The 16069-nt window shown below is 39.3% G+C and overlaps 3 protein-coding genes across 3 annotated transcripts; 2 read left to right on the top strand and 1 right to left on the bottom strand.

The window, feature by feature from the left end:
- Positions 1-160: 160 nt before the first annotated feature.
- LOC103403918 (small ribosomal subunit protein uS13z/uS13y/uS13x) lies at positions 161-2343 on the bottom strand. Its single transcript, XM_008342762.4, has 4 exons — positions 2103-2343; positions 1843-2003; positions 1183-1371; positions 161-477 (listed from the first exon to the last, which is right to left on the bottom strand). Exons 1-4 carry the CDS (start codon positions 2103-2105, stop codon positions 372-374), a joined length of 459 nt encoding a protein of 152 aa, XP_008340984.3. The 5' UTR covers positions 2106-2343; the 3' UTR covers positions 161-371.
- Positions 2344-8772: 6429 nt separating this feature from the next.
- On the top strand, positions 8773-10125 carry LOC103403919 (photosystem II D1 precursor processing protein PSB27-H2, chloroplastic). Its single transcript, XM_008342764.4, has 3 exons — positions 8773-9013; positions 9298-9701; positions 9818-10125. The coding sequence occupies exons 1-3, from the start codon at positions 8923-8925 to the stop codon at positions 9953-9955; spliced, it is 633 nt and encodes a 210-aa protein (XP_008340986.3). The 5' UTR covers positions 8773-8922; the 3' UTR covers positions 9956-10125.
- A 3085-nt stretch (positions 10126-13210) lies between these two features.
- LOC103428371 (pentatricopeptide repeat-containing protein At1g63330-like) lies at positions 13211-15277 on the top strand. Its single transcript, XM_008366476.3, has 2 exons — positions 13211-14054; positions 14271-15277. The coding sequence occupies exons 1-2, from the start codon at positions 13211-13213 to the stop codon at positions 15275-15277; spliced, it is 1851 nt and encodes a 616-aa protein (XP_008364698.3).
- The last annotated feature ends 792 nt before the right edge of the window (positions 15278-16069 follow it).

The raw sequence follows: 16069 nt of genomic DNA, 5'->3' as shown, positions 1-16069 counted from the left end.
TAAGACCGATATTGGCCTTTTATTTGATTTATAGATGGAGATGTGCAGGATGACTTTTTTAGACCTTTTGGAAAGAGCGCCTAAAGTTTAATGCGAGTTGCAAAGGATTGAGGGCCGAACGAAATAAAGTTGATACAACAGATAAACTGAGAATATCAGCTTAACATAGAGAATCGAATTCCATTGCATAGCATACCGTCCTCAAACACAAAGATCAAGCAGTCTCAATCAAGGAATATAAATAAACGACAGCTAGACATACTGCATTAATCCATCAAAACTGAAGTCGATTGAGGCTAAAACGCTAGAGGGTATTTTAAAAAGTAACACAACTTTCGCAACATGACATCCGGGACAGGTGGTAAAATTCTTCAGCGCTTCTTGGATACACCAACAGTCTTTCCCCTGCGGCCAGTGGTCTTGGTGTGCTGTCCACGCACACGAAGGCCCCAGTAGTGTCGAAGACCACGGTGATTCCTGCACATCAAGAACATCAAGAAAGAAACACCAGTCACTCTCCAAGCACAACAATCGTTAAAAAGATCTCAATATGTAATACATATACATGCTCAAAGACATTAGAAACAAGCATCAAGTAAAAATCCGATAGATAAATACTTATATCAGAGGAATATCCTTGTCTTGAGCTTCAACAAAGGGGCAGAAGATTCTATAAAGCCGAAAAGCCAGATATAGTTGACTACCACAGAAAGAGATTGGGTAGAGGGAGTGGCTGTAAGCTACAATGTACACGGAACCTCTAAGTCTTCGTGATACTCAACTAACTAATAACTGAACAAAAGTCAAAGCTTACAATTTGTAATTCTTGAAAGAGTATGCAAAAGTGTTCTTAAATGGTAGGATTTAAGATGAAGCTGTTAGCCTTCTATGATTTAGGAGAAATGGCCAGCACAACGTAGAACAAATGTCAACTACTGAACAATACTGCCAACCAATCATATGGTATAATAAAAACTTTAGCACCACAAACATACATGACTTGAAACAATTAAGATGACAAACAGTTATCAATTGACAACAATGCATAACAATAGAACTGGTATAGAACTTCAACTATCGAAACAATGAGCATACCAATTTACCAAACAATAACAATATCATAAACTCAAAACAAGAATACAACTGGTACTGAACAACAAGAGAATTGAATAGAAACCAGACCTGATCTTCTTCAAGCGCTCAAGGTCATCCCTGAGCTTCATGTCCAAAGCATTGGATACCACCTGGGAGTATTTACCATCCTTGTAGTCCTTCTTTCTGTTCAAGAACCAGTCAGGGATCTTGAACTGGCGGGGGTTTGCCACAATAGTCATCAGATTGTCGAGCTCGGCAGCAGATAGCTCACCAGCCCTGCAGTGTTGCCCAATGAACTAGATTGTCATAAGCATGAATCATACAGTAATAGAAACATGAAAAAATAAAAGAGGAACGCTTTTTGCGAACCCACATCACTGATTAGTGGCATAAGGGACAATATTGGGTGAATCCAAATATTGCATTTGCAAATAAAATCGGCTCAAATATTACAATTGCAAACAAACATTCAACCCGATTTTTAGAACTACAAAATAAATCATACATTCCAGCCATAAAATGATGCAAATTTTTTGGTCAAAACAAACTAAATTCATGCTAAATCAAATGGCGGTACACAAGTTAGATAATTTCTACGATCATAAATTAGAGCAATAAACAAACCCCAACTAAATTGACTGCATTTACATACAAAAAAAAACCTCCGAAATGATTAATCAAATCGAAATAAATAGATCTATGAATTTCTTTCAGAAAATAGATAAAACTAACTAAGAAAAAATGAACCTTTTGTTCATGTCGACATCAGCCTTCTTGCAGACGATGTTGGCGAAACGTCTGCCGATACCCTTGATGGAGGTAAGGGCGAACATGATCTTCTGCTTTCCATCCACGTTGGTATTCAGCACACGCAGAATATGCTGGAATTCCTCATTTGCGACGAGAGACTGCAAAATAAAGGAAAATCCGATTAAGATTTAGGGTTGACGATTGAAGACTAAGGGAGACGTCGAAGCGAATGGATCGAATCGGAGCGAGTAACTCACCATGGCTGCGACCTTAGGGTTTCGCGGCTATTTGCTCTCTGTAACTCTGCGTGCGTGTGTGTGAGAGTGTGGGCGCGCCGGGTGAGAGGGGGCTTGTGAGGAAGAAGATGGTTTTTAAAGGATCAGATTTAAGCGACTTCGTAATGCCTAAAACCCTAGATGGTAATTATATGCTGCGGCGAATCCCTACGTGCATTACTTAGTGATGATTTTCTAGCCGTCGATTTATTATACTTTGCTCATTGAAGATTTGGCCCCAACAACAGCTATTATAAGAGCAACTCCACCCCTAAAAATGCGATGGCACCCAGACCATTTAATCCACTCAAATGAATAGTGATTGATCTCAATGAATAGTAATTGATCAAATGCAACTCCACCTCTAAAAAATGCGCTAGCACAAATGCATCTCCACCTTTAAAAAATGAGCTGGCACCCAACCCATTTAAATATTATTAATTTTTTTTTATAAATTAATAATAAAAAAATTTAGTTTTAATTTCGAATATGATTTTTAACCAATCTTGTCACGTCACGTGTCATTATCTGAAAGTACTATTTTTTAGGTAGATTTTCGATAAGATTTTCAACCAATCCTGACGCTCCACGTGTCACTATCTGTTTACAATAATTTACACAAGATTTCGATCAGATTTTAAACCAACCTTGTCATGCCACGTGTTATTATCTGAATGTACTATTTGTGAGTAATTTGAACACAGCATTGACATAACGTAACATCTTCAATGAGCTTCCACATAGCCATATTTTTCACAAAAAAAAATTATATGAAAGCTTTGGTTGAAAGTATTGAAAATATTGAAATGTGGTGTAAGGTGGAAGATGATGGTTAGGTATTTATAGAACAAAATAATTAATTTTTTTTGTATTTTAAAACAATTTTTAATAAGTTAATTAATCTGGATCGTTGGATTTGAAAAAGATTCAAATCCAACAGCCCAGATGTGAACATGTGGCCAACGGTCATAATTCTGACCGTTTTGTATTTTTTTTTCGTTTTTTGGGCCAAAAATCTTGGACCATTGATCTTAGGATCAGACGGCCCAGAATGCACCATGTCACTAGCCGTTGGGTTTGAATTTCAATTTTTTTTACCATTGGAAATCCAACAGTCCAGAAAACTAGCCGTTGGAAATCCAACGACCGAGAACAAGCCACGTGGCTTCTCCTTGGTCCAAGTTAGTGCGCTGATACGACGGGCCCCGTTGTGCTTTTCCTATCGCCAACGTGGGCCCACTCGTGCGTGTATCTCAGGTGTCTGATGCAAAAAAAAAATTAGTGGGCCTATGCGACGTCATGCTGACACCAGCGTGACATCACATAAGACGGGCCTTTGTTCATCACGTTTTGGGCCAACCTAGAAGCTGGCTTGGGCCGAATGCCAGCCTATTAGGTTCGGCTGCAGTGATTTTGGGGGGTGTCGTCCTTTTTTTTTGGACTTTAGGCCAGCCTAAAAAATTGGGCTGGAATTGCTCTAAAGTACTACAATTTCACCCCATAGTTTTTTAATTATTCTTTGGTACCCCAAATTTTTATTGTCAATTACAATGGCATGTAGACTTTGTAGCAAATCTTTGGCCTATTGCAATTCAAGAGAAAATATTTGGTATGGTTGTCTTATTAGAGTAACTTTCACACTGATGAGGCTATATTTGATAGTTAAACTAAAATATATGAAGATTATATCCTAGTATAAAGGGTGGTTTTTCAAATGGCGTGGTCTTAACACCCTAACACAAAATTTTCTCCTAATGATCGACCGTTGTTACACCCACCCCCACATTTTAGTTATATTTCTATTTTCCTCCCTGAAACATGCGTAAATTTATCAATTTAATCCCTTATCTCTTTTAATCCTAGTCATTGATTTAGATTCCCTATTTCCCTTAAACTGCCAAGTGGCAGGTTCTCAGCTCTCTTTTCTTCCTTTCCTTCCCGAGCACTTCCTCTCGAACCTCTCTCTCTCTCTCATGGGAACTCTCACTCTCTCTAGAGCTCTGAGAGCTCTTGTTTCCTTCCTCTTCGAAAACTAATCAAACCCAACAGATTAACCACATATCTAGAATCCTTGGGACTTGAGGAACACAGCTATAACCCTGCATGCATCAGTAGAACACCTCTGTGTGTTCTGTCATTGAAGCCGAGAGCTTCAAATCTCTGAAACTTGAACTCAGGTAAGGCTCACTACTCTATTCTATTTTGTTGAGTTATTCTCAGCTCAAGTGGAAGGTTCTAATTTGTGCATGCCCTATATTTTTGTTTTCCAGAACCCAGCGAAAAAACCCGACAAGTTCCGTGAATCAACCCTGCCATTCTCGACCACAGTCGAGACTCACAGTGGTATATTTTCGTTCCCATCATTTCAGCTATCTTCCCTATTCATTTTGGTACTTGGTTTGGGTGTTGGATTGCGAGTTTACTGTCGACCGGAGCTATAGCAGCTCCGGTGTCCTTCCCCGACACCCCACAGACCACCAGGCCTTCTCAAAACACCTACGGGCCTTAGCCCTTACTTGGACTAGCCCAGTTTTCTATTTTTGGGTTATTTGGCCTGCGGGCCGTACCTTGCTTGGGGCTGAGTTAGTGTGTGTGTGTGTGTGTTGGGCCGTGTGTGTGTGTAGTGTATGTGTGTTGGGCCATGCGTGTGTGGGTAGTGTGTGTGTGTTGGACCGTGCGTGTGTGTGTGGTGTGTGTGTGTGTGTGTGTGTGTTCGTGCATGTGTGTGTGATGTGTGAGTGTGTGGTGCACGTGTGTGTGTATGTGTGTGTAGGTGTGTGCTTGTGTGCTGTGCATGCAGGTGTGTATGTGTGTGCTGGCGTGTGTGTGGGTTTGGGCTCAAGCCCAAACCACCCTTTTTGTTCCTAAACCTATCCAAAAACCAAAACTCAATAGGTCTTAACCCTATTTAACCTAAACCTAAACCCTAATCCGGATCCAAACCCAATACCCGTTTCCATTCCTTGAAATTCTATAGTTGGAGAGTGTGATAAATTGTACATTTTTGTGCTTAGGTGAAGTTGCTAGTGGGGATTTCCTTAATCATTTTCCGTACAATTCTACTGCTACGGAGTATCTATGAGTGGACCCCTTCTAAAATTTACATAATTTTATAGTTTATTTGCATAAATGAAATGCATGCCTTACGAGTTTATGAACTGATTTTTATGTTAAGCATGTTTATGAAATATGTTGTTTATCGTCTCATTTTTTGGTGAGGAATTAATTGTTGGCCTATATTGAGCTATATTTTAATAGATCGTATTTTCTATAAAAACCTTGAACTGGTAAACTATTTGATGGATGACGATAGGATGCTAGAACATGTTTTAGAAACCCCTCTTTATAGTATAGACGATGGATGACTTTATACTATGAAGTGGTTATTTATGAGAGGCGTAACAATTTGTGCGTACCTAGTGGACACTATGCCGCCTGGGGCGAGGATCTGGTGTTGGCAGATAGGCCGGGAGAAATAATCCGTAGCTACGGGCTGAGGGAGACGGAGCAGGCATTAGGTCGGGAGTTGGTAATCTCTGGCTACGAATGCAGAAACCACAGTGCTGGCATAGGGCCGGGAGATATATTTATTTAGTGATCTTACTAGCAGTACATCGCACTACGAGACGATCTATGAGGCGTTTAATATTTTGTTTTCCACGATGTCTTTTGAGATATTTTTGGCATGTTAGGGTTTTCAGTAAAACCATCACTTATTATGCTAGTAGTTTTCTTTATATAAATTATAGGGGTTAGTATCTTGATAAGTGTTTTATTATTATTGTATATATGAACTTGGTCCACTCACCTTTGTTTTGCACCCCCATTCAGGTCTTAGAAACGAGGAATACGACACGACGTACGAGGCATTCCCCTACCAGTAGCAATCTATCACTCACTTGTGTGATATCTTGTAATGATCTTTCTTTTGTGATCTTGTTTTAGAACGTGTTCTGTGCATTCCAGACATTTTCTTAAACTATGTTTATTACTTCTAGATTCTAATGATTATTCATGCTTATTTCCTCCTAATCATTACTCTTGTATTCAATAAATGGCTTTCATCACCCTCAGGTGTCGGCCACCACGTGCCTATCCGGGTATTCGGGGAATATCGGGGTCGGGACATGTCAACTGCAACAACAAAAAAATCGCCAACATGATTTTTATATTGTCTCATCAAAACATAGTGTAAAGGATTTTAAAGATTTTGTTTAGCTAATGACGTCGCTCTTGCTTTGACACGCCCAACCCTAATATTCTCCAAACATTAGGGTAGGCACGTACTGGTCGACACCTGAAGGTGACGAATCCATACTAGGATGCATGAGAACTAAAAACAATTAACCGAAATAAGTAAAACTTGTAAATTTAATTATAATGAATATGCAATTGTGGATTGTGTTCAGAGCATACAACTAATCTGAGACACTAAAAATGAATAATATAAAATTGAATGAATGAAGGATGGGCCCTACACCGAGAGGACTCGAAGATGCCGATACAGGAATGCCTTGATGCCAGGATTGTACGCTTTGATTCTAAGTCCTGAGGAGGTGCAAAACAAAACATGAGTAGACCAAGTTGATATATAAGTAGTACTTAAACAGTAATTCATCAATGTACAAAGTTTATGAAAACTAGTAGCATAATATGTAATAGGTTTTCCAAAACCCTACCATGTCATAAAACATTTCGTAAAACATATATCATATAGTGTTGTGCTTAGCAGTAGTATCACAATCACCCGTAGGCACTACATCTCTCAGCCGAAGCCAATATATAAGTATCTTCTGGCTGAAGCCACCAACCAAACGCCATACCGAAGCCAATAAAAGTATCTTCTGGCCGAAGCCACCAACCAAATGCCCGGCCGAAGCCACCAATCTACGATCGGTCGAAGCCATATATTAATATCATTCGCCCGTAGGCAGTATCATTCGCTTGTAGGCAGATCGTATGAATAACCACTAAGTAAGCACATAAAAACATTAACATAATATTACTAATATATATATATATATATATATATATATATATATATATCAAATCTGAACTCAATAACTGAAACGTCATATCGTAAAACCACGTTCATAAGTAGGTATATAGTCATCAATCATATATACCACAGAGAACGTAAAGTCGATAAAGCATAATAATTCATAAAGTGTAAATCCAAATTACTCATAAACGTTTCATAAAACATAACCAACAAATCATGTTTTTCATGTATGCATTTCTAATAGTAAAATATGCATTTTAGAAGGGGTCCACTCACAAATACTTCATCGTCGAAGAGCCGTGCAAACTAGTGAAGACGGAAACGCCGCAATAAATGCACCTAAGCACATAAATGGTCCAATTAATAAAACTTTATCATAATGATTTAATTTCGGAAAACGGACGTCAAAACAGGGTCCAGGGCAAATTTTGTAAAAGTTAACAAAAAATCAACACAAAGAATATTCCCTAACAGAATATTCCTTGACAGAATATTTCATTCTGGTCAAGTCGGGTTGGGTCAGTCAACAGGTCAAATTCGGGTCAACAGGTTGGGCCAAAGCTTGGGTTGGGCTCAATGGGTTTGAGCCAGGTTAGCTAAGTTGGGTTAGGCCCAGAGCTGGGTTCGAAATTGGTTTATGAATATCGGGTTGGCCATTTTTGACAACGCTTGAGCATTCCTAGCTCCGATCAACCCCAAAATTCGACCAACACAAGTCATGTGATACATGGATTTAAAGCTAAGGAGGAGGGGAAGAGATCTATACCAGAATTTGGTCCAGCCGTGGCCGAAGTTGGCTGGAAAATGGCCTGGAAGTCACAGGATTCCATGTTGGAATCTGGGGAAAATCCTTCCGAGTTGTTTTCAAGTTAAACCCTCACTTAAAACGGGTATACATACTTTATAAATCAAGGCAAACAACCATTAAGACAGAGAAAGGGACTCCGAGGCTCACCCAATTAAAGGTTGATGCTCCCCGAATTTCACCAAGTTTTAGCACCGGTTTCCATGGTGCTACAACCTTAGTTTGCAGAGGGAAAAGAGGAACGAGGGAGGTGAGAAGGTCTGAGGGAGAGAAGGTTGGAGTGTGTGGGTGTGGTGCTGTGTGTGTGAAACTCGGGAGAGGAACGGATGAGAGTGAGCTGTGAGAAGGTTGAGGGAAGAGTGAACTATTTTGAGAGAGAGTTAAAGTGAGAGAGAGAGAGAGGACTAGGAACTTAGAGAGAAGAAAGGGAAAGTGAAATTAGGCCGGGGACAAAATCAAAGGGTGGCCCCCCCCCTTGGGCACACCAATTAAGATCAAAAGCAAACCCATTTCAAAATATCTAGCCTAAAGTGAAAATTTACGAAAATACCCTTCAATTCAGTAAATTCCAGGATGGGTTGTGACATGCTTAATTCTTAAACTTGTTAGAAAATGGTAAACAAATACGATTCTCTTAATAATAGCAGACTTGTTAAACCTTAGAAAAATAAAAATAACTAGACATCAAATAGTAATTATGAATTTTTGCTAGTGTTTAGGGTTTAGGCTCTATAGCCAATTTTGCAAAAGTTTAGGGGTGCAAATATAAAAGCATCAATGGGAGCAATCAAATTACCATTGTACCCTTCACGTTTATCAAAATATCTTGACGTGTCCCATTGGATAAAAATCCCCCGGCAACAAGATAAACCAGAAGACGCAGAGTTTGGAAGCAAGAAGCTGAGGCAGAAACTAAACTCCACAAGCTGCTCCCACTGAAGGTGAAATTCTGTGCAAATATGGCTCTTCTCGCATTTGGTTGAGATTAGTTGAAGATGAAGAATATGGCTCTTCTTGCAGAAAAGATCTGCCTCCCCGTACTTTTCAGGACGAGGGAAAATAATACCTTCAAACCTGCCAAACAGTGTAAGTTTGTTTCATATATCTGCTATTCCTGTACCAATTGAATTGTAGTTAGGCTGCAGTTCTCCGGTAACCCAGTGGTTGCGGACGAATTCCATCCACGCGTCCTGGTGTGGAAGATTGAATTGAAATGGAGACCTTAGTACTTCTCACAGAAATGGCTACCCAAAATTCCTCACATCATTTTTTTGTTGATATATGACTGCATAATGCTTCCTTATGCAAGGCCATAGTTGAAGTCATTAGGCAGCTTTTTCTCTTTTGACTATTGTTTTGCAACATCGCAGATAAAGTGCGGTCCAGGTGTGAGCTACCCTCTCAAGAAGCTTCATCAAGTCGCCGACATTTTGTAACGTGTGCTGGTGCTTCGATTGCTACGGTTTTAACCATCAGCAATGTCTTAGCACCATCGCCGGTTTGGGCCGATGACAAGTCAAATGGCGAAGAGGAAAATGATGGAGTTATAGGTGCTCTTAAAACGCTGTTCGATCCCAGTGAGAAAACAAAGTCCGGAAAAGTGTTGCCAAAGGCTTACTTGAAGTCGGCAAAAGAGGTTGTGAAGACACTGCGTGAATCACTGAACGAAGACACCAAGGATAATGCTAAATTTCGACGAACTGCAGATGCAGCGAAGGAATCGATTCGAGAGTATTTGAGCACTTGGAGAGGACAACAAGAGGTGGCTCAAGAGGTATATATAGCTAATTAGTTTGCGTGTATGTTCGAAGAAATGGAATGGAATTGTCGAGTTAGTTGATTGATCGCTAAGAATAATCTAAAGTCCTTTCGATTGGTTCACTTTTGCAGGAATCTTACGTTGAGATAGAGAAAGCAATAAGATCGTTGGCCGGATTTTACTCCAAGGCAGGGCCATCTGCTCCACTGCCTGAACAAGTCAAGTCTGAAATATTGAATGACTTGAACACAGCTGAAGAGTTTTTGTGACGGCATTGCCTTTATTCGGGGCATCAGAGATCGATATTGCTTCCTCTCTTATGTATAATTGGGTAATATATGGTGGAAGCCTAGAAGGAATGTTGGCGTATGTTTAATTTGTACCATTGTTTTCTCCAGTTTTATGTGATTGTGTGTAAATCATATTCCTCTTTTCTTTCTTTGCTGATTTTCCAGTTTTTTCCGTAGCTTGGCGGAATATGTTTTCATCTTGTTTTAACTTCAAGTTACCTTCATGGTTTGTTTCAAACCTTGTCGGAATGCTTCCAAGTTTTACGAATACGTGCAGCTCGAGAATCAAGACTATTATTTGTGGGAAGCTCGAACTTTGCCTCAAATCTGTTGTAGTTGTGGGTGTTGGATCTATTTATCCACTTCCTCCTCCATACAGGATATCCAGAAAAAGAGTCCCTTTCAAGCTGCATTATATCTTATCACATAAACAATGGGCATTACTTGTGGAGAAAACAATGGTGTGGCATCGGTAAAATGCTTTCGTCGTTCTTGGAATTAGTGTCGTAAAATGCTGAACTATGAAGCTCGCGTGAACTATGAAGCTCGCGTCAATGTTTGTAAATTATCAATATCATTCATTTTTCATGTATCTCAGCCATAAAAGAATCTACAAACACACGTAAAGGATCAAATAAGCCATGTCTGTTTGCAGTTTTGGTTGATATTCGCTGCTTCGAAACAAAAAGAAAGTTGCAGGATGATACATTCCGTAGACGTACCACTGATGATTCATGATCACAGACACCAGCACATATGGTTCTGATTTTGTTCAAATTTGAGTGTTGTTCCACATTGGTGCCGAAAAGAATAGTGCATTTGGCATTAGGTTAAAATTGAAGTAACCTTTCAAACCAGGAAATAAACTGACCATATTGATGGGAAGATGAGCGCTTGTTACACTCGCTTTAAGCATCAACCTCGGCATGGTAGGCCTCGTGCGCCATTGGCGTTGGCTCTATCGTTTTTTCTTGTTTTTGGGAGATTCATTGAATTAAAATTGGTTTATTTTTGCTAAATTGTTGGTAACTAACTGCTAGAACGGTCTTTCTAATCTTTTCTTTCTTTGTTGTTTTACTCTAATTGGGATAGAGAATTTGAGTTCCTAAATTCATTCTGTGTTACAAGCAAGTCATGTAACTTAACTTGATAGAAAATTAGTTGGATATAATAGCCTCAAAAATCATTATTTAGAAACTTATTTTTTATTCAAATAGCAATTTAAGGACTAAATCATCACTTATTCTTTAATATTGAAATAATTTTGAGGTTTAGTGAGATTTCCTCTCTTAATATCGCTCGTATCGCATTCCAAACCAAACTAGATAAAAAAAAATTTAACTTATAATTACAACCAATTAAGCTCCATGGCACAATATTATTGGGAAGCCAGACCACTCCCTTGATTTTAATTTTTGGTCAATATGGCTGATTCAATCGGACACACAGACAGTCATTAATTCAAACGGAAGCATTATAGCACCATTTCTCTGCTCTATGTGAAAGTATTTTTACATCTAATGGGTATACTGCGACTGTTATATTCGACTCAATCATATAATGCCATGTGAATATAGACTTACACATGGCATTACGTTAGCGATCCGGAAGATCATTGTGTTGGAATACCCGTTGCACATAAGTCATTTTCCTCATTTGAACCAGCTGGAACCAAAATCACATATCCTTCCTTTTAATTCATCTTTCACATGGCACGATATTATTCGTAGTTGCAGCAAGTAGAGCTTTTAGGATTTGGAGGAAACAAAGCAGGGAGCTTGAGAGGGATTTTTCAGTTTTTTTTTTTTCAGTGAAAAAAAAATGACGCTTGAGAGTATCTTTAAAAAAAAAATGTCAAAATTGCCATGTAGGAAACAAAGCAGAGTTTGTTGCCATTTTTAACTGTTGTATGCTTACGTGACAATTTTGACATCTTCCTTTAAGATTCTCTCAGGCGTCATTTTTTTTTTCACTGAAAAAAATACTGAAAAATCCCTCTCAAGCTCTCTACTTTGTTTCCTCCAAATACTAAAAGCTCCACTCGCAGCAGCTACGAATCCATTCCACCGGAAGCGTTTTCAGGTTTGTTTCTTTTCTCTTGTCTTCTTGTTGGTTTGGTTGATCATTTACTTATTTTGTAGCATTTTGGTTGGGATTTATGTTTTGTTGAATAAAATCAAAGGCTCTCTCCTTTTCTTAGTTTTTGCTCAAAAGCTTTCCATTTTTTTTGTTTTTGCACCAAAGTTGTCGCCTTTCCCGTGCCTTTGCTCTAACCTCTCTCATTTTCTTAGTTTTATTGTCACAAATTCTCTCATTTTCTTAGTTTTTGCTCAAAGGCTCTCTCATTTCTTAGTATTTTGTCACTAATTCTCTCGTTTTCTTGGTTTTTTGCTCAAAAGCCCTCTCATTTTCTTAGTTTTTTTTGTCACTAATTCTCTCCTTTGGTTTTTCCCACCACTGTTCTCATTTTCTCGTTGATTTTGGCCAAAAGAGTTCTTATTTTCTTAGTTTTTAGTCACTAATTCTCTCATTTTCTTAGTTTTTGCTCAAAAGCTTTCATTTTCTCTGATTTTTCTCCCAAGTTCTCTCATTTTCTTTGGTTTTGCCCACAAGTGTTGTCAAGTTCTCTGCTTTTATTTTTCCTCACAAGCAGCAGGCGTGTATTTTCATCATCTTGTTTGGTTATACATTTAGTTTCCAGATCTTGCTAAAAGATTTAAGAGTATCCCGTTTGTTCAATGAGTTAGGGTTCATATGGATTTACAGTGCTGACATAAAGCTCTCTCATTTTCTTTGTTTTTGCATACAAGTTGTCTCATTTTCTTGGTTTCTGGTGACAAAGCTCTCTTCTTTCACTAGTTTTTGGCTGACAAACTTGTCCTTTTCTTTGTTTTCGATCACAAGTTCCTTTCATTTTCAGCAATGGCATCTTCCTCCAAGACAACCAGCAACCTCTCTCTGAGCGACTTGAAGCAATTGGACGATATGAAATATGCCCCCAAAGACTACGACCAAATCCTCCAGAACATGTTGACCCAAGAAAGCATGTGCGCACATACAATCAAGATGATTGTTGAATTGACCAGATACGGCCTCAACCTTGACGTGGCTACTGAGATCGGGTCCCAGGCCGGCAACAATGGTATTGTTCCCAAGGTTGTCCCCCTCACCTCCGTCATGGACTCCTATGCCAGTGCCTGAAGAACTAGTGATGCTTGCAAAGTGTTTCTGAAGATGTTAGCAAACGAGATAACCCCCAATGCGTACACCTATACCGTGATCATCAAGGAACTTGCTTCTTGCTCCCTTAGGGACCCTAATTTTCCACATTTCGTTAAGTTTGCAAAGATGTACTTTGTGGAAATGTTGGACAAAAGATTGCAGCCAACTTCTGGCACCTACATTGCCTTGTTTGAGAAACTTGATGAGGGCAGAGATAGAAAGGAGTTTGGAGAGCTGATTAAAGCTAAAGGGTTTGTGCTTCCTCTAGATGATTTTCATACAGCTGAGAGGGATCAAGAAATTCCATTTATCACTGAAGGCCTAGTTGAAGCTGCTTTTCGTCAAAGGAAGGTGTTTGAAAATGCTACCAAAGACACTAATGATAAGGAAATGCAACAAACATTTGAAAAGATGCGCACCAATTGGATTGTGGAAGAAGCATGGACAATGTATCATGGTTTGTTAAAGGACAACCAAGTTGATCAAGCCAATGAATTCTATAAACAGAACAATAGGGGAATAATTCCCGACGTGGCCATCCATACTGTCGTGATTGAGGCCTACGCCAATGCTGGGAAGGCTAATGGTGCTCTCAAGGCTTACAAGCACATGTTGGCCAATGGGGTCGACCCCAATTTGTACACTTACAGTGTACTGATCAAGGCATTGTCTGCTGACTCGGATTTCGTTCTGATTGCCAGGAAATACTTTCTTGAGATGTTGGACAAGAGAATAATACCCAATAGTGATATCTATAAAGCCATGTCCAAGGGAGCTAAGGCAGAGGACATGGAGTTCATGGAGTTTGCTGAGGCTGTGCTAGCTAAGAGGATAAAAGTCTTAAATGAGAAAGATGGTGAGTACATCCAAGTTTTGTTGTGTGCTGATTGATCGCTATGTTATGTAGTTAGCAACCAATTTCGATCCATATAAAAAAGGGAGTCTACCTAATGTAGCTGGTTTAGTCCTTCACTCAATTCCAGATTTCGTTCCAGATTATCTAACATACTTGCTGTCATTGTTTAACATGCCATTGCAATATCTGATTGCACCTATTTTTGCAGTATATCAGGCAAAGAAGGCGACCCAGAAGACTTGGAAACAATCTTGCTCATGTTAGAATATGGGATCCCAATTAAGGCTGAATCATACAATATGATCATCAAGATGATCGCCTTCCATAATCCTTGCCCCTCTGCTGTTCAGTATGCTAAGAAGTACTTTCTACAAATGCTTGAGAAGGGAATGCAGCCTGATTCCGGTACCTATACCCTCGTGATGAAGGCCATTGCCTGCCAGTCGGACAGCAAGACGAAGGTGATAGAGGAGGCCAGAGAGTTTATGAAGCAAATTAAAGATAAGGGTCTTGTGCTTGACAACCCAAGTTATTTTGAGTTCCACGACCACCTTGAAGATGCAGTTGATACATTCAGGATGTTCGAATATGCCACCAGAATCGATGACGAGGAGATGAAAGAAATCTTCTTGAAGTGGCGCATCGATCGAGAGGCAGTCATGAAATTTGGATTTGATATGCTCAGTGGTCTGGTGGATGATGGCTATGGGGATGAGGCCTTTGAGCTTTTTGAGCCGGTCTTTGAGACGGGCATATATCCCTCATTTGTCATGCACACAACTATCATCCAGGCCTATGTTGCTGCTGGCAAGATTAAGGGAGCTTTCGATGCCTACCTTCGCATGTTAGCGGCTAAGATCACTCATAACTTGTACACTTATAGTGTCCTCATCAAGGCACTCTCTGCTGATCCAAACTTGTTTAAGTCTGCCAAGGTTAACTTGCTGGATATGATGAAGAAGAAAATGCATCCTAACGCAGGTACCTACACAGCAGTGTTTGAGGGCTTTACTCGGCAGGGGGACAAGGGAGTGGATGAGGGAAGGGAGTTTTTGAATCAGATGAAGGGCAATGGATTTGAGCCTGACGAGGGCGCTGTGAGGGAGGTGCTAAGAGGAAGAAAAGGTGAAGTGGTCCAAGAGGTCATGGAAATTCTGTTTGACAAATCTCACCTGCCTTGTGTTTCTTCCTTGACAAACAGGCTTCAGAACATCATGCAGTGAATACGGTTGGCCTGTTGTTGTTGTTATGTTGTCTGATGCAGAAAGTTTAGTGTAATTGCTACTGGTAGCATTAAGATTAGTAATTCCAGATATGCTTTCGTATTGACTGTTGCAACTAATCGCTTAATTATGATGTAACGAACAAGTTTAGTGTTCTCTAATCAAAACCATATTCCTGTTTTCTTTCATTACTCATGTAAGTGTTGAGTCTTGTAGAATTTTAATTTTGATGTTTGTTCTGTTTAGTCGAGCAAGAGATAACCGCATTACGCCAAGGAGATGCTTTCAGTTCTAATGGAGAATTTTGATTCCAAGTTTTCATGTGTGAATTATTGAATGTATGTGGAGACATTGGATGCAAAGTGATTCTGTCTGTATCGTAAATTTATTAAAATGTGTAGTAATAATTATTTTGGATAGCACCGTGACAACTTTCATCCAAAATAAAACATTTTTTATCTTACAAAATAAAACATTTTAAAGGGAAATAAGAGACCATAGTTGTAACCTCAAAAGGATTGTTGTTTCACATTGTGACAAGTTCTAGACCAATACTCTTGGACTTTTGATTCAGAGAGCAAAGCTCGACTAAAATTGATGGACTAACGCTCCAATTTCCCATTCGTACCTATTGGAAGTCTTGGACAATAGGGATTTAGTTATTGTTTTCTAAGTGCCGGCTGTCTTTTCTTTTTCTTATGTTTAGCAATTCTTGTATAGTGGTCAACTCCTTAATTCAAGGAGCTGCTGTTAGCTTTCCTAAAGCCTCTGATTATGGCATAAATTAAGGAA

The sequence above is a fragment of the Malus domestica genome, chromosome 16, assembly GCF_042453785.1.
Source record: "Malus domestica chromosome 16, GDT2T_hap1".
NCBI classification, from domain to species: Eukaryota; Viridiplantae; Streptophyta; class Magnoliopsida; order Rosales; family Rosaceae; genus Malus; species Malus domestica.
This window is presented reverse-complemented; position numbering and strand designations above follow the sequence as displayed.